Source organism: Acipenser ruthenus, chromosome 2, assembly GCF_902713425.1.
Source record: "Acipenser ruthenus chromosome 2, fAciRut3.2 maternal haplotype, whole genome shotgun sequence".
Classification (NCBI taxonomy): domain Eukaryota; kingdom Metazoa; phylum Chordata; class Actinopteri; order Acipenseriformes; family Acipenseridae; genus Acipenser; species Acipenser ruthenus.
Window position 1 is genome coordinate 107,582,436 of NC_081190.1, and position 18,882 is coordinate 107,601,317.

Sequence of the window (18,882 nt, forward strand, 5' to 3'; positions counted from 1 at the left end):
GAAATCTTTCTTGGTCTTCCACACCTGGAGTTCATGTTCTTCTGTGTTTGTCAATAATAGCTCACACAGTTGTTTTCGGTAAACCAAGTCTTTCTGCTTTTTTCTGGTAGTTTCTCCTTTTTCGTTTAGTTGTATCACTGCCATTTTGAGATCGTTGCTGTACTCTTTAGTTTTAACCATTTTTGAATCACAAATTTCCAATGTATTTTTCAGCATTTTGTATTTATTTATTTAGTCTATAATTATCTGGTGTTGGTTTTGAATCATGAGAATTGTTGACTGCCCAAATACTTTTGTCAAAGTATGAAATTCACTTTTGCATGTTATTTTTCATTTTATGCATGTTATGTCAAATACTTTTGTCTGCGACTGTGTGTATGTATATATAAGATCTACATATATTTCAGAGGTTATAAAATATATATTTTTATTGCATATATTTAAAAAGTAGTCCCACACAAATGAATAAATAAATAAATAAATAAATACATAAATAAACAAACAAACAAGATCCTTCAATAGTAGGATGTCACTCTTCACTACTTTATAAACACGTAGTCAGTAAACATGATGCATCAACACTCCCAGTAACTACCGATACAAATTAAAATTCAATAACTGAGACTGATATTTCCATAGTCAGTGTGCTCATAGTTAAATACAATCAATACAAGCATGAGTGCCCAATACTGCCCTGGGAAATTAAAGTGGTAAAAAAGCAGGAAAAAAAGCCATCAAGTAAAAGACTCCAACCAAAACATCTAACAGCTGAAGAACAGAAATCACCTCTGAAATAGACTGTGTTGAACAGAACTTACCCTGATGCTGCATCAGATGGCATTGGTGCTGAAGTGGCACTAGTTTTCTTTGACAGATCAAGCACCTCATCTACTGCAAAACATGAATAAAAAAAATACAAGAAAAAGTCAAAACTTGAGTTTAACTGGACAGATCAAGACACTGGTAAGAGTATGGTACATTATTATTTTTACCTTGTTCAACATTCTGTTGGTTTCTATTCACAGTGAGGTCCAACGGTCCTTCTTGATCTTGTGGTTGCTGGAGACTGCTACAAACTGAATCCAGATCCACCAATGATACATTTGTCTCCTGCATCTGATGGCTTTTTGAAGCATATTCAATAGCAAACTGGCGGATCATTTTTGTAATTAATTCCTGAGCAACTAAAGGAATGTTCGGATCACAGTTCTGAGGAAGGTCTGTTAAAGAAAGACAAAAAATAAAAACACACAAACTGCATTAACACATTAACAAATATTTAAAATGATCATTATAGAACCAACCATGTACATTCTGACTCCAGAAGTGTTAAATACAAAAAACAGGTGATTTCTGTTACATCTTCCCAGCTTTGCGATCCTTTTTTCTTTAGAAGGTTTGAAAGACCTTGAAATCACTATTTAATAATATAAAAAGCACCTGAACTATGTTTTAATTAATGCAACTAAAAAATAAAAAAGAGACCAGAATTAAATAAATAATCCATCAATATCTTTAGCTTTTTGAACAGTTTAAAAAAAAAATAAGCCAGGCACCACTTAAGGTTAAAAAATGATTCTGCTACAGAAGATATTAAATATTAAATTGAAGAGCCAATTTGAAAATGATAATCTCACATCACCTCTGCTTTTACCAAAACATTTCCATTTCACAAAACTCTAATGTCCATTATCTTGCTCATTGTTCGAGACTTCCAAACAGTACGACTAACTGAGGGTTTACTTTACCTTTCTTTCGAAAGACTGCATGAAGAAATTTGTCTGCTTGGCATTCAATTTGCTCAGTGTTAGACTGGCCCTGAGATGGAGATTCTGTTGGAGTTGTCTGTGATGAACAAAGAGTAGGAATATGATCCTGTAAACAAAGTTGACAGTCGGAAAAGAACTGAGCTTAATAAAACCTACATGAAGGAAAATGTTAACACTATATTGTAAAAAGGGCACTTTGAGCAACTTCACTCAAATTAACAGATGTATTTAAGGTAATATGTGTTCGGCAGTATATCGATACCCATGGTACAGTATGATTCCAACATCCAAGTAATGTGGGTTACCTTAGGAAAACGTAGTACAGTGACGAGTCCCGTTGCAGATGTAAAGGTCTGTCACCATTTTTTATAAAAAGCGCACATTTCCCTCTCACCCCCAAGCACATGCTTTCACTCTTTCAGAAAATACTGAATTTTGGTTTGCCCCTTAGAGGTCCTTCTGAATAATTCCTTTTGGAAAACCTAAAGTGGTTTGCTACCTACAGTATACAGGCATAATAAGCTCAAAAGTTACATCTGGAGTGTAAAAATATGTTGTTATGAATGGGGGTCTTATTTCTAGAACTGTACTGCTATGCTATGTGTTTAACTGTGTGGTAGTTTTCAATTTCCTTTTTACTTGCAATATCATTTTTGGATATATAGTATTGCAGGGATGGGGAATGAGACTCAGTTCCACTTATTCCAGGTATTAGTAGGAGCTTGATTAGCCACGGTGTATGCCATGGCCAAAAGTTTTGCATCCTGTATAATTTTAGGATTGAGACAATAAAAAATAAAATAATAAACATAATTTACATATTTTATTTATCACGTAATAAAAAAATACAAAATGATATCATAAAAGTCATATCTGATAAGTCATAAAATGATAAGTCATATCATTTCTTGTTAGATTTCAAAATGTCACATGCTTCAATTTGTTCCTTTTCTGTTAAGTATATGGAAAACTACAAAGTGGTATGTAATTCAATATGTGAACGTTACATGATTCAGCAGGTTTCATTAGACTTTATGAAGCTAAATTAGTTAATTCCATAGGGTGACTTTTGGCCATAGGTATCGATAACAAGCTCAGGTGTGTCTTATTAAACTGAGTGAAACCAGGAATGGATCAAACTGCTGTGCAATTGAAGCTTTTATTTCCGGTATTATGTGGTATTGTGATAGATGGTTTTATACTTCATTATAACTAGCACATAGTTAGCTTTTTTTGTCTTATTATTTTGAAAAGAAACACAATCACAGGATTACATTCCTTACACAAATCCTACCAAAATATGTATTAGTTATGTATTACAACTAGGAATGTCACAATATGAATTCTTAGACGATTATTCTGTGGGGTATTATCACGATATAGGTCACAAAGGATCCCGCAGCATGAAGCGCATTTAACATTAATAAATCTACTTAAAATGGAGATGATTATTATTATTATTATTTTTATTATTATTATTATAATAATAATAATAATAATAATAATAATAATAATAATAATAATAATAATTATTATTGCTTCCAGTACTGCAAAAAAAGGTTACACAAGTCTACAGATCTGAAGGGACTAAATGTATGTGTACTATATAGTATTTAAATATGTATCATGCATGTAAAACATTAATACACACATTATATATATATATATATATATATATATATATATATATATATATATACACACACACTTTTTTTTTTTTTTTAAATCATTACCCCAAAAAGAAACGGGTACCCAACCTCTAATAGAGATAGAGAGAGAGAGAGAGATAGAGATAGAGAGATGGGAAGCAAAGACTGTAGTCCTGTGGAGCAACTGCAGGTTATTGTAGGATAGAAAAACCCCAGTTTATTCACTCGGGGCTGCTGCAGTGTGTCAGGCTGAGTAGCCAGGAGTTTATGTCACAGTGTGTGTGAGTTTGTGTCATCACTGTGAAGAAAAAAAAGGTACTGTTGAAACTAAGTTAGGTTATTCTGTGTTTTGTACGAAAAACTGTGTGAAGTCTTTTAAACGGTTTAGTCGTCCAATTTTTTAGTTATGGGGTTGTGTAAAGTTTAGCAAGCGCTCCAAAACGGAGTTAGGTTTTTGTTTGTTTATTTTTGTGTTATTATATCGTTAATAAAAAGGGTGCTTATGCGCTGTTTACAAAAATAACTTTCCTGTGTGTGTGTTGGTCAGTTACATGCTGGAAAAAGAACTTGAGAGAGAGTAATCTTGCACTAATTTTATATATATATACTGTATATACAGTATATACTGTATATATACAGTATATAAACAAACACAGCAGGGAGAGGGTCTTTTAAGGGTGGAGGGAGGTGGCCTTCGGATGGCCGATCAGTGTTGCACACTTGAAGGGGAGGAGGTGTAACACAGCAGGGAGGGGGCTAATATCCTCCCTGCATAAAACATGTGCATATGCACATTTTGTTAATTGTTGAATTTATACCTGGTAGTAATTGTAAATTAGAAACAGGTGCAGGGTATTAAGAAGTGCAGTCTGTCTGCACTGGACTGCTGAGTAGAAGGAGACAAAAAGGTGTGCTCTGTTTCCGAGCACTCAATATACAAGTAAGTGCTGTGATAAACCTGTGCGTTTTGTTTACTGACAGGTAAACGGCTTAGCCGTCCTGCGTGTTAGTCAGGGACCTGTTCAAAGTGAAATTAGGCTCTATGTTTGAGCTAGGTGTTTATTTTGTTTTTGTTTGTTTGTGTTTTTGTTTTTTTAAATAGCACAACCCCGCAATTACAGCTGTGAGTCTTTTCGGGTAAGTCTCTACCAGCTTTGCACATCTGGATCCTGCAATTTTTTGCCCATTCTTCTTGGCAAAATTGCTCAAGCTCTGTCAAGTTGGATGGGGACCGTTGGTGAACAGCAATTTTCAAGTCTTGCCACAGATTCTCAATCGGATTGAGGTCTGGGCTTTGACTGGGCCATTCTAAGACATTCAGGTTCTTGTTTTCAAAAAACTCCAGTGTAGCTTTGGCTGTGTGTTTAGGGACATTGTCCTGCTGGGAGGTGAACCTCCGCCCAAGTCCCAGGTCTCTTGCAGACTGAAACCGGTTTTCCTCTAGAATTTCCCTGTATTTGGCTCCATCCATCTTGCCCTCAATCCTGACCAGTTTCCCAGTCCCTGCCGATGAAAAGCATCCCCATAACATGATGCTGCCACCACCATGCTTCACCGTGGGGATGGTGTTCTCAGGGTGATGAGCAGTGTTGGCTTTGCGCCACACATCTGACCAGAGAACCTTTTTCCATGTTTGCTGTGTCTCCCAAATGACTTTTGGCAAAATCCAAACGAGATTTAATATGGGTTTTTTTCAGCAATGGCTTTCTTCTCGCCACTCTTCCATAAAGCCCAGCTTTGTGGAGCGTCCGGGTTATAGTTGTCCCATGGACGGTTTCACCCATCTCAGCTGTGGATCTCTCCAGCTCCTTCAGAGTTACCACTGGCCTCTTAGTTGCTTCTCTTACTAATGCCCTCCTTACCTGGTCACTGAGTTTTGGTGGACAGCCTTCTCTAGGCAGAGTCGCGGTTGTGCCATATTCTTTCCATTTTTTAATAATGGATTTAACGGTGCTCCGGGGGATGTTCAAAGTTTGGGATATTTTTTTATAACCCAACCCTGATTGGTGCTTCTCCAGAACTTTATCCCGGACTTGTTTTGATAGCTCCTTGGTGCTGTTTGTTTAGATATGCTCTCTAACAAACTTTGGGGCCTTCCAGAAACAGGTGTATTTAATCTGAGCATTTAATCATGTGACACTTTAATTGCACACAGGTGGACTCCATTCAACTAATTATGTGACTTCTGAAGGCAATTGTTTGCACCAGAGCTTATTTAGGGGTGTCACAGCAAAGGGGGTGAATACTTATGCAATCAAGACTTTTCAATTTTTTATTTGTAAATAATTTTGAAAAATATGTAGATTTTTTTCCCCACTTCGACATTATGGACTATTTTGTGTAGATCAGTGACAAAAAATCCTAATTAAACCCATTTTAATTCCAGGTTGTATCACTACAAAATGTGGAAAAGTCCAAGGGGGGTGAATACTTATGCAAGGCACTGTATATGTATCCTGCCTCTTTTTAATTCGACACCACGCTTTATTTGTAACTTGACACTTATTACCAGTACCGAAGGGACAAAAACTATTAAAAAGGCTTGTGGATAACTCGACACCGCCGTTTCACGTGACTGACCTCTGACTGGAAATAGATCGTTCATTTGGTGCTGGAGACTACTTTACATCATTACTGATGCCAGCCAAAGCCAGAAAGCGAATGGAGCTGGTCACATCAGCCTGCCCTAAGTTTTACTCCTGTACCTAAGTGAGCATATGAACATTATTAAGTATTAGAAATGTAAATACAGGCTAGCTGTGGTAAGCCTCTCCTTACAGCTTTTTAAAAATGTTTCTTGTTCAGAAAGTTCTTAAAATAAAAAAGGCGATATGACTGCGTTAAGCAGTGTGGAGTAGTGGTTAGGGCTCTGGACTCTTGACCGGAGGGTCGTGGGTTCAATCCCAGGTGGGGGACACTGCTGCTGTACCCTTGAGCAAGGTAAAGGCTCCAGTAAAAACCCAACTGTATAAATGAGTAATTGTATGTAAAAAATAATGTGGAAAAAAATAATGTAATTGTATATAAAAATAATGTGATATCTTGTTAAGTCGCCCTGGATAAGGGTGTCTGCTAATAAATAAATAATAATAATAATAATAATAATAATAATAATAATAATAACAACAACAACGCTGCTCTTGTTGATTTTTGTGGCTATATAAAATCCAGTGAAAGGGGTTTTACTGGATGTTCCTATTTTAGTTTTTTTGCATTCTGTCCAGTTGATGTGTCTCTGAGTGGGCAAAATTATAAATATAAATAAATTGCAATGATAAATAAAAATACTGACGATATTATAATCATTTATATCGCGATTATCGTTTTACAGTCATATCGTAACACCCCTAACTGCAAAACAGAACACGAGTGTGTTTAATTTGGTTTAGTAATTTCAGTCAAGTTCAGCACAGAATAGAGAACAGAAAATAATGAAATGTTATTGATTCTATAACTACATCTATCAAACAATGCTAAACATGTAAAACAGTCCTACATTTTTATTTTTTAATCTATTAACACATATACTTACATTGACTTTCTCTATTTGTAGGTTGCAGAATGAACAGTTTTCATCCATAGACCAATCATTCACCTCATCTGGTTCACAGTCTAAAGAAATGTAAACACACTACATTTAGTTCTGATTACCAACAAAAACATTTCTTCACCAATACAGTATTTCCTACATATCCAGGAAATCTGTTAAAATATGAGGTGAAAGAATACGAAAGCCTGATCCACCTGTGAGCCCTTCAAATCTTATGATAATAATAATGAATCAATAGATTTGTTATATTTCCTTTAGGTTTTGTTCCCATTTGTAGATTTTATTAGCTTCTTAGATAAGTATGGACAATACATCTTAACAAGGAAAGCTACATTTCGTTTAATCCTGAAGTTTGTACGTTTAGGGAATTATACACTGATACTTTGGGAAAGACATTATGACAGCATCACAAACATAATGCATGGTCCTTTTTAGAACAGTCACACCCTCAGGACTGGAGAACACGTAGTTCTGGATATTACATTACTTTAGTTAGCCAACACATAATTTTACATACAATGCTTATATTGGAACCATCATTTAGTTCTAAATACAAATCTTTCTAAACTATCAGAGCACAAAAGCAATTACAGCTTCTTGTAGAGTTTTTCCATTATCTTTCAAAAACAAATACAGGAATAAAAGTGGTCTTTATTTCCCTGAGAAATGGTGATCTACGTTTGAGGCACCGTGTGTGTCTGTCACATATGATGAGGGTACTTCAGTTGCACATCTTTATAAAGTGGCTTCATCTTTCTTGTACAGTACCCACAATCAATCAAAAAAAAAAAAAACATGCTGGTGTAGTTGCTTCCTTTTTAGCATAACATGGAAGCATGTGTATCTAAATAAAATAAAAAACAAACTAACAAACCCAGAAATCCTAAAAAAATACAATAGTTTAAACTTACCCTCAAATACACTGAGGTCCCTAAGTAGCCTTGGTCCATAGATGCCTTCTAGTATACTTTCAAAACCTGTAAGTACAAAATAATTCAGTTAAACAAACAAACAAACAAACAAACAAACAAACATGTCCAATAAATACTCAAATTACATTGCTAATACTATCATTTGTTTGGATATTGTAACTAATTGATTTAACATAACATACTTGAGGCATGACCATGGCAAAATAGGAAACTCCTTTATGTAGTGCCTAGTGAAAGATGCAAAGGTTCTAGAAGCATGATTATCAAACAGAATCTTTATATAATGCTCTTGACTTCTCATGCATTGCATACAAAGCAAAATGAAAAGTACAGAAGCCAACTTGCAGTGCAAAGGTAACATGATTCAAGCTTCAACAGCACACAGCAACCGCCCTGTTATTTCCTTGCAACTTTCATTGCAGCTACGTTTTCAAAAATATAAAATGTTCTCCCTGGGATAGGAGGCAATTAACGTAGATATTGTGGTTAGCAAATACTTAGGTACAAGCAAATGCCATTAGTACTAACCCACACAAGAATGTCAACATTTTTGAGCAGTAAATTTAATACCTGACAGAATAATTTGTACTTATATCCTGACAACTCACAATGACAGGACCTGTACTGGAGAGAGATGCTTTGTACAACCAAATATACAGCAAAAATCTAAAACATTAAGACATGTTCACGGTAAACCAGTCATGACAGAAATGGATGAAAAAAATCAAACAAAATAAACATTTCAGATAATATATACTGTGGTGTGTATTACCGTAAAACTTCCAATAATTTCTGGGTCTCAAATAAACGCCTGTCTCCAATAGGCGCCGGGGCTACTGCGAAGTACTGTAAACAAACGCTGGGTTATGAATAATAATAGAATGCGCGTCATACTGGATGTTCCCGCCAGTACACCCAAATGGCTGTACAGTGTGCTTACCAATTCATGAAATAGTTAATAAAAATAAAAACACACTAAAATACACTAAAAAGGTAACCCTGTTAATATCAGAAAAAAGCAAATTTTAATTTGGCTTACTTTGAGCATGCCCAAAAAAAGCTTCAAAGCTGGTTTTAAAATCTATTATGGACAGTAGCTCCGAGATGTGCATGGTTCCCCTTCTTTAAAACAATGAATATGGTCATCTTCGCTTTATTATTATTAACAGTGGTAGATGCAATTGTGTTTTTCAATGCAGATTCGTTCTTCTGCTTGTTCATTTTCCAACATTTTGCATATCCTTGTTTACCAATGTATAAAAAAATTTTACAAAATTAATACTTTCGCTTTACACTTGGGGGTGAACAATACAATGGAATTTTATTCTAAAATAAGACACAACCTTTTAATGACGTTGCTGGAATGTTGTAATTTAGTTATGTCGTTGCTATGCGGTTGTGTTAGCTGCTTCTGCATGACTGCATCTGAAGCATTTGAAGATGTTTGAAGATGTTTTTTTGCTGCTGTTTTTTTCCCCCCTCTCCTACCTCGTCTCTTCCTGTCTCGCTAGCTAAACTGTGCTGAGGATCACAACTATCGGGCTCGCTATCTTGGTCAGCAAATAGAAGACCAACAGCCTGCAGTGCAGTGTATTTTTTTGCCATTTTAAAAATAAAAAAAATAAACAAGAGGAGTAATTCAAGACAAACAGACAGCACTGCCAGGGCAATCTTATTTTCATCAGCGAAAATAAATTCAGCATTTTCACCAACTTTTTCTGAACTGTTTTTGCTGTTCTGTGGTGGCATTTTTATTTGTAAAAAGTAACACGGAGAGAAAGGCAGTACAGCCCAAGATGTCTTTGAGGGGGTTTGTTTCGAACCTGTGTAAGTTTCCCGCGGCACTCAATCTGACAAGCTGCCTGCTATGCCCTTCACACAAATATTTTCCACACATATTTAAATAATATTTGACTTTACCGTAAATCAATCAGGAAAAAAAAAAACATGTAAAACATTACTTCAACTAATTTAGCAGTAAGCAGTAAAAGCGATTTACATCTAAGACGAATGACATAGGATAATATTTATACTATCTTATTAACAGAAGCTGTAAATAAAAATCCTTTTAGATTTAATTAAGTAAATATCAGAAACTAACCTTCTTAAACGAGAGAGATGCTGAAGGACTGTATGGAAAACTAGTCCTATCACTTCACAGCGCAAGCACCACCTCCTTCTATGTTTTGTTTGATTGTCAGCAACATCACTTTCAAATGCGATTTGATTTAAAAAAAAAAAAAAAAAAAAAAAACTTGAATGACAGCATATATTAAATAGACCAATCTAAAGTAGAAGACGTGGTGCTTATTGTGGTGACAATTTTAAGTTTCTTCTTGTTTTAGCCAACAGCTTCTGTTTAAAGGTACAGCGGTCTGTCGCAAATTCACACCACTGGCACAGAGCCGCTGGTATTCATAATGTTAAGTGTACAAAAACGTACCCGCCACTGTGGTGTATAAGTATGTGAAATTTACCCACCACAGACCAAATTAACACGTGTTTGGCAGGTGTTAATTTCAATCCCTGTATATGGTATGTGTATTGATTTGGTCAAACAAACAAAAAAGCCTTGCATGTTTTTTGCCCCTTCTCAAACGTAAAACAAAAAAATCTCAGAAAATCCGTATTTTTCCATGTTATCATAGAAAATCAAATTGGTAATGTGATACGAAAGGCAGCTTTGCGTTCATACATATGTAAAGACCGTCCCTGGTCCCGGATTGCAGGCCCTGGACCGGACTGAAACAGCGGCCTAAATCTGGGCCAGCTCTGGGCTGCCTTTTCTTTTTTGGCGCATTCACATATGAGAAAAGATGGCACTGTGAACGGGGTCTTAGTTGACTAAACTCGGTTATAGTGTCAGCACAACATACAAGACTTCACTCCCCATGTTGCAGTTATTTTTGTATCCTGCAATACATTAACACCCATTACAGGACTTATTTTACCAATAGCCAGAATAAATGGTCATTACTTTTCTAAACTAAAGGTACTGTTTGTGCCTAAAGGTAGCGTATGCTTGGTTTGAAATTAGATTGTTATTAAAACAAATGTCTTCAAGTGCAAAGTGGCCAATTATCTTTTTGACTGAAAATCCTGGAGCAAAATCAATCTTTTGGCCTGGGGCCCATCTAGGCCCCATGAAGCTCTGGGGTTGTACATTATCTCCGATGCATTCTGAGCCATTTTAGACAACTTTCAGAAGCATATTTAAACTTGACTTTGTAGAAAAATAAATTCAGAGATGACTTCTTACAACTTGTCATTTTACCAAATGGATCAACTTGATAAATTACACGAGGCTCGTTTTTGAAATGTTACTCAATCCTTTTACATGTATGCCCATTTGCCATAATATATTCGTTTTATAGAACCTCAGCTGCAAAAATATACAATCTCTGCTTAACTCAATCAGATGTTGTAAATACAGGGTTCATACCGTTTTTCTGAAACAAATTTCAAGGACTAAGGGCCATTTTCACAATTTTCAAACACTTAATTTAAGGTGTTTGACAATTTTCAATGTTGATAACTAATAACCAACTGTAAAAATAAAGCTTTTGCATTAACAGTTTAACTGTATAAAAGCAAAACTCTTTATGAAACTTTCTCATTCAGTAACCCCGAGTCCGTTTTGGTACCTATAGGTGAGTATTTCATTCTAAAAGCAGTACAACAATTCAGAACAAAGTTTTTTTGTTTTTTTTTCATGTTTTCGTACTTTTAAAACAAATCTTGCTCCGTGAATTAGGCTCAAGCCTGATGTTGTCGGTAGCCCGCAGCAATAACACAGCTCTGCTAATTTAATACATATTTTGGTACAAACGTCACTTTTCTTCCTCCTGTGGTAAAGTACCCATGATAAATGCTGCTTAAGGCTAGAGTACAATGAATTGCGTCTTATTACTGCTAAAGGACAAAAAAGTCCAGGCTAAAGCAATCAGCTATGTGATGACCAATCACAAAGATAACAAAATACGTAGACAGTTTTTATCATTTATTTATGTATTTATTGCAAAGGGTATTTTATTCGTAGTAGCTTCAGTATTTTTCATAACCTTGCTTATAAAACAACTTGACTATAAAGCAATGGCAATAATCTGAAAAAAAAGTAAAAACAAACCAAAACACTAAGCTCCTCATTCTGTATGCTTATTTTGTTCCTATTTGTTTAAAGAAGCTTGTCAATGTTCCTATTTGGTTAAAGAAGCTTGTCAATGTTCCTATTTGGTTAAAGAAGCTTGTCAATAGGATTGCTTGGTACGGCCTTCAGTTATAGTAGAAAGTAGCACGAGGTTACGGCACAAAAATGGGATTTTCACTGCTGAAGTCTCGCAATCATAATGTATGACTTGCGGACAAGTTTCCATGCAACAAAATATAAAGTTTTTGGTCAACTGTATAGCTTTTTAGCATGAGAAGGCAATTTACCCTTCCTTTGAAGTCATACAATTTTTTTAGATGCGTACTTCCTAGAACATGTGGAACGTGTGTGGTATGCGTGTGCTACGTCACATAAATAATGATCGTGGAGAGAGAGTGACGACTTTCCAAGCTGCATGGAAACACAGCCATTACTCTAGGAATCCGGAGGATATTTACTGGTGCATTTCCTGGAGCTAAAAAAACTAAATATAACCCAAACTTCTTGTAACGAATTATTTACAATGTTATTTACAACGACTAGGAAGGAAATTCAATACATTTCCTAGGTTATAGGTTATTCTAAAATTAAATTTGAAAAAGAAAAAAATGGAAGTTCTTGAATAGAGTCCAGATGTACTAGTGGGTTAGTTTTTCTTGGATAGCACTGCATGTTCCTCGATCATGGTTGAGTGGTTGAAGCACAATTATTTTTCAGAAGAATGTCAGATAGCCAATTTATGCCGGTGAAGCAGAATCTGGATTAAATTATTTTTTAAATGTTTTTTATTTATTTTATTTTTTTTATGACAACTACAAAACCCTATACTTGCCGAGGGATATGCCTATGAACTATCAACTTAACACAGAAGAAATATTCAGAGGTCGCGTTAGCTTTTTTGTTCATAAGTTCCTGAAATGCACATGTCTAAAATTGTACGTCCCACCCCTTCAGAATTTGCATTTTCAATATTAAATCAGTTATTTGTACAAACGGCAAGCCGAACTAATAAAGGCTAATAACGCTCTATACATATTAGCAGATGTGTTTATATTTCTAACCAAACAAAAAAATTATTACAACACAAAACTGTAAAAAAAAAACTCAACGCTCTCTTGAGGTATGATCGTGGAATATTTGTCACTGCAACCTCTATTTCTTAATTAGAAATGTTCTCTTGAGTCAACTAAGAAAATCCTATCTGATAGCTTTCACAAAATATCACAATTGTATTCTTTAGGAGAAGAGTGAGTATAGAGCAGTTTAGCGGCAGCAGTTCTTTCTTAGCAACAGTGGCGCATATAATAGGGGAAAAAACATGAAAAAATGTGACCAAAATCCTTTAAAAACAGTCAAAGTACATCAGTGTACTATGAATGTTCATTCTTTTAGTATAAATTAAAAATAATAAAAAATGTTACCCGTTTTAAATCAAAATGTGCGCCTTTCTGCAGTACCAGTGAAGATTTCAATTGCTTGTGTGAAGTTAAAATGTTCAATGTCAGGGCTCTCCAGCGAAAGAATCATCAAGTCTTCTCTGTGTGCTTCAGTTAAACGGCTTCTCCGAGTTGAGAATGCGATTTTGAGCACTGAAACCATGTTTGCATTCTACTGTAGAGACAGGTATGACAAGGGCTATGTCTTGAAAACTGTGGGAGAATATCCGCATGAAGTTCAATCCGCCGTGGTTATTCACGCATTGCATATTGTTAATACTGTACCACCTAACCTTCACTATCTGTGAAACACAATGCGGAAATCCCTGCCCAAGACATAATAATAATAATAATAATAATAATAATAATAATAATAAATAATAATAATAATAATAAAATGATTTACTTACCACAACATGCATACCCGCTAGCTGATCTTTACTCCAAAATTGCGTTTACCATCACACCGATCGTTTATTTATTTTTAAACTAGGCCTAATTGTTAAATATTCATTATATAACAGTTAATTTTGAAACTCCAAAGAAACGCAAACTATATACAGTCAGTTATCTTCAATGTGCACAAATTATTTACAAGCTGTTTGCCAGGAAGCCTGTCGTCCTGCTCTGGACTCAAGGCAGCACTCTTTTTTTGTTTTTGTTTGTTTATACAGTGAATACACAGAAGGGAGTACTTACAAAGCATTTTCAAAACTGATTCGCTGGTAGGATGGGACCAGCAAATCAGATGCTAGTTAACATGAGCAGGAAAAGAAGAGAACGCCCACTGCTTGTCTGTGGCAGAAATACTGTAAATAACAAGGCAGGGCGTTCGGTGCAATTTCGTTGATAAACTTAAATATCCAGTATTTATAATCGATGTACATAATGAGGAAAGGAATCGATCGAAAAATCGATTTAGCAGTCCTACAATTGACAGCTGTTAATCCATTTGTGTATCTCAATCACAACTGAGAAACACTTTCATAGTAATTTTTTTCTTTTTTTCTATGAAACAACTAAATGGGCTTTTAAATGATAAGTCTTACTTTTTCATTTAAATGCCAAAGCGACTCATCTTTATTAATTTAAACACAGTTACTCGTCGTAACGATTGTAATAGTGTGTCCAGCAGAATGCTTTATTTATCATTATAGCTTTAATAAAGATTTGTTGCTTATTAACATGTTGCAATCTTGTATGTACTTGAAAAATGAAGGCTTGGCCTATTTAAAAGCCCATTAAGTTGTTTGAAAGAAAAAAAATAACAAAATTAGATCAAATAAAATTACTAAATTAAGCCCTATATATAAACAAATGTATAAAAACAGTGCAGCAATATGAAATGTTCGTGTCACTAATACTTCCCAGTTTTGCTTAACGTAATGGCAGGTGACTATTAAATGCTTCTTGAGCAAAGCTTTTCCTTTGCATGTTGGTGATCCAGAGTAATGAATTTGGAGACTGTCTTTCGACAGGGCATTTCATAGCCCAGAGCAAGATTCGCAATCAGATTTTTAAACCCAGCTCCCTCTACTATACTAACAGGTCTGACGGCATTATTTAAAATTAAATGAAAATCGACAATCTAACCTCTAGTGTCTTCTCTATGTTTTTTTTTGTTGTTGTTGTCACGCTTACTCTGAAAACGTACGTGCTGCGTAGTGGGCGGGAGGTTTATTATTATTATTATTATTATTTAAAGGAACCAAAGGAAAGGCAAGGAATAAGAGCGTAAATTTTGCCGGTCCAAATAAAAAACGGTCCTATTAATGAACTGATTGATGCGTTTTTTTTTTTTTTCCAACCATCGATGGTTATTCCAAGGATTCGATGTATCGATGCATTGTCCCAGCCCTAGCGACGTTTGAGGTCAGCAATCAGAGGTTCAAAAGGAACCACATGTTTTTTTTTGTCAGAGTTCCTGTACGTTGCACAGGAGTCTAGGTTAGTTGGTGTTGGAGAGAAACGAATTCAGCTAATTTTTGATTGATCCGCTTATTAAAATATATTTTTTTGACTAATTTTATTTGTCTACCATCTCCCATTTGTATTTATTTTATAATAATTCACATACAAGTGACAATTTTATTCAAAATGTATCTGATTTTTCTGCATTTGAAAAGAAAAAAAAATTCCATTTAGATTAGTATTTTTTTTTTTCTCCTCTCCCTCACCTCTCTAACCCTTTCAGGATATCATTTTTTTCTACTGCAAAAAATAAAATAAATTGATTGTAATTGTTGGTTTCATTGGCTTTTTGTGTCCTCATCCATTTAAAAAAAAATACAACAAATATTTGGGAGGAGTGGATAGGTCAGACCAGATGCTGGAGCTGTACAATGCTGCAAGGAAGACCAAGGTATAATGGTATAAGAAGCTTGGCATGTACATGGTCCAGATCTCATTGTACAATCCTACATAGTGTACCTAAGTACGGCACCAGAGCTTCAGCTCACATTTCTTTTATTTCAGACCTCTGTGATCTCCAGCCTTTTGTTCATACACAAGAAGTACTAGAGACTGAAACATCAGAAACTGTGGCAAGGCTTAATGAACAGCATTTTATTTGAATGCTGCCACAGTCTGGGAGAAAAGCCTGTCCTCAAAAAAAGGTGCTGTGTATGTTCCTGCAAGAGCATACGGAGGGATAAACGGTACTACTATCCACGCTGTCCCTCTAAGACAGGCCTCTGTTTGGAGGAGTGTTTTGAAAAGTACCACACAGTACATGAGTACTGGAAGGACTAAATAAACCTTCAAAACAAACCAATGTAAGCAAAGGTAGTAAAAAACACTTGTTTACTTCATGCGGCAAAATTACCTCCGACTCCAGAAGGCTTATGGGTAACAAACCATTTAAGGGAGATGCTATGTTACCTATTTCTAAAATCCTTATTTTGTGCAGATTCAGAAAATACATACTTTTGTCAGGGTATCTCATTCTTCGGTGGTGTACTGGGCACATGAAATCGAGGTGGGTACTATAGGCTGCATAGTTCAAAGTAGAAAAGCCAAAGTGGCCTGGTGTCAGTCTAGGGCAGGTAAACGCCTGAAAATGTATGTAAAGGTGCACATATTTGATATAATTGAACTCAGGACACTCCAAGGAATTCAGAAACACTTTTTTCAACAATGAAACAAAAGCTGTCAGATTCAGAGGTCCAAATATTTTGACAGACAAGTGATTTGTACTACATACAATGACATTATCTCAGATTGCAGAAGGATTATGGGTAACAAACCATTGACTGGAAATTTTAATGTTACCCATCCCTAAAATCCTTATTTTGTGCAGATTCAGAATATATACTTTTGCCTGGGTATCACTATTTGCTGACATACTGGGTACATGAAATTGGGGTGGGTGATTTGCACCATGGGCTTTATAATTTGACGTGAAAAAGTCAAAGTGGCCTAGTGTCAGCCTACACCATGTAATACCCCCAAAACGAATAAAACAATTTACACAAAGACATCAAGCAGCTTAAAAGTCTTTAAAATCTTAGATCAAACATACAGATTTTAGGCACCAAGGATGATGTAGGTATAATACATTTTAAACGTTGTAATTAAGTCTTTGCTTTCTTAAAACGTTATTAGCTTATGTAGGGTTTCTTTGCTTAGAAAATACTAACCAGGACTGTCAGCATACATCAGAACGCAATATAAAGAGTGTGTGTGTGTAGATATGGTTTGAACGCCGACACTGCTGCATAGCATTTAAACGTTCATAAAAAAATGTACCAAAATGCACATCCTTAAATTAGAGGTAGTATTCATTGAGGAATTGTTATATTTCACCAACTAAACCTCCTTCCTGAGCTCCAGACTGTGACAAATGTCAGACATTATTATTATTATTATTCATTTCTTAGCAGACGCCCTTATCCAGGGCGACTTACAATTGTTACGATATCACATTATACATTATTTTTTTACATACAATTGCCCATTTATACAGTTGGGTTTTTACTGGAGCAATCTAGGAAAAGTACCTTGCTCAAGGGTACAACAGCAGTGTCCCCCACTGGGGATTGAACCCACAACCCTCCGGTCAAGAGTCCAGTGCCCTAACCACTACTCCACACTGCTGCCCCGACATACATAAAAAGGTGCATTTGTAAAATTTTAAAAATGTCAATCGTGCTGTTTGTATAACAAACATCAAAATAAATTAAAATAAACAAGTTGCACTACACAGAATTGCACTTGACTCGCACGGGTGTTGCTGGCAAGTATGCGCAGATGTTTCTACATTCGCTTTTGCCATTAAAATGCAAGACCCTCTTAATAACATTCACCACCATTGCTGTCACTGTAAATAAGTTCAACTAATGATAACCCAACCTCAAACACAATAACTCCTTCTGAAAACGAGTTTTACAACTGTATGTCAAAAGGTTAAGCTATGGATACAATACATGGAAGAAACCGTATAGATAATTCAGCAGTGGTTAGAAACGTGGGACATGGCAACAATAGATAACAATGCGCAGAAATACACCCCCCTTCAAATACAAACTTCAGATAACGTTAGATAAAGGGGGCTGTGCTGTTTATAAAGCAAAGCGAACACGTGATCCCGGAATTTAGGATGGCAGTTAGGGCTCGTGCACACTACCCTTCCTCTCTGGCCAAAAATCCACCGTCTCCATGGCAGCTGAATTAACAAGGATTTTCAAAAAAAAAAAAAAAAAACTTCAAATCCCAACCGTCACCGCACGACTCCCCTCTTAAAGCTGTAGACAACCCAGTCCCAACTTTACACATGAGAAATATATGTGAATGCAGCTGAAATCTCACGAATAACTCTACAGCTAAACCATTTCTTTTCTATAGCAGAAAATTCCCGAGGGGGCACCGGACGTCCACCGGAACAGCGACGAGTCAAGACAAAAGAAAATGGAGACAGGAAAGGTACCTATTCTATTGAACTCCAGCACGGGCACATTTTGATTATGTATTGAACCTTTTTTAAACTGTTTACCGCAATAACACCAGCAACAAAGCACACAGATCGAAAGCAAATGAAAAGTTTAATTTGCTTACCTACACAGTGGACCAGTGTATGCCGCCAGGAATCTAGTTCCCGCCGGAATCCTTTCCTCTCTGCCGTGCATTTGGAGCTACGGCACAGTGCAGCCATTCTGCCTGTCCTTCTCCCGCTGTACGCGTGACGTCACTTGAAATATTTACATACTGAGGTTCTCGTACGCATGTGATTGACAAGTGTCACCCACGAACAGAGGAGGAGCTTCAGAGAGCGAAGCAATAAAAACAAGACACAACTCCACGCTGTTTAACCCTTACACAGACTACTTGTGATTTTTGTCTGTGGGCTGTAGTGTAAACTTATTTACAGTAGGTGTTTTTTATTTTTATTATTATTATTTTTA

General features: G+C 35.8%; 1 protein-coding gene across 8 annotated transcripts in view; it reads right to left on the reverse strand.

Moving 5' to 3' along the window:
• Nucleotides 1-18,658, reverse strand: part of LOC117409477 (ligand-dependent nuclear receptor corepressor-like protein) — a 45,431-nt gene extending 26,773 nt beyond the window's left edge. For 4 of the 8 annotated variants that reach the window (XM_034015594.3, XM_034015590.3, XM_034015593.3 and 1 more), the window contains exons 1-6: nt 18,536-18,658; nt 7,880-7,945; nt 6,951-7,030; nt 1,749-1,875; nt 993-1,220; nt 819-891 (exon numbers count right to left, since the gene is read on the reverse strand). In XM_034015594.3, the coding sequence (XP_033871485.1) occupies nt 819-891; nt 993-1,220; nt 1,749-1,875; nt 6,951-7,030; nt 7,880-7,945; nt 18,536-18,632 (671 nt within the window). In that variant the 5' untranslated portion in view covers nt 18,633-18,658. The remainder of the gene's footprint in view (nt 1-818; nt 892-992; nt 1,221-1,748; nt 1,876-6,950; nt 7,031-7,879; nt 7,946-18,535) is intronic. The other 4 variants (XM_059005966.1, XM_059005997.1, XM_034015592.3 and 1 more) reach the window with 3 other exon arrangements.
• Nucleotides 18,659-18,882: the final 224 nt, after the last annotated feature.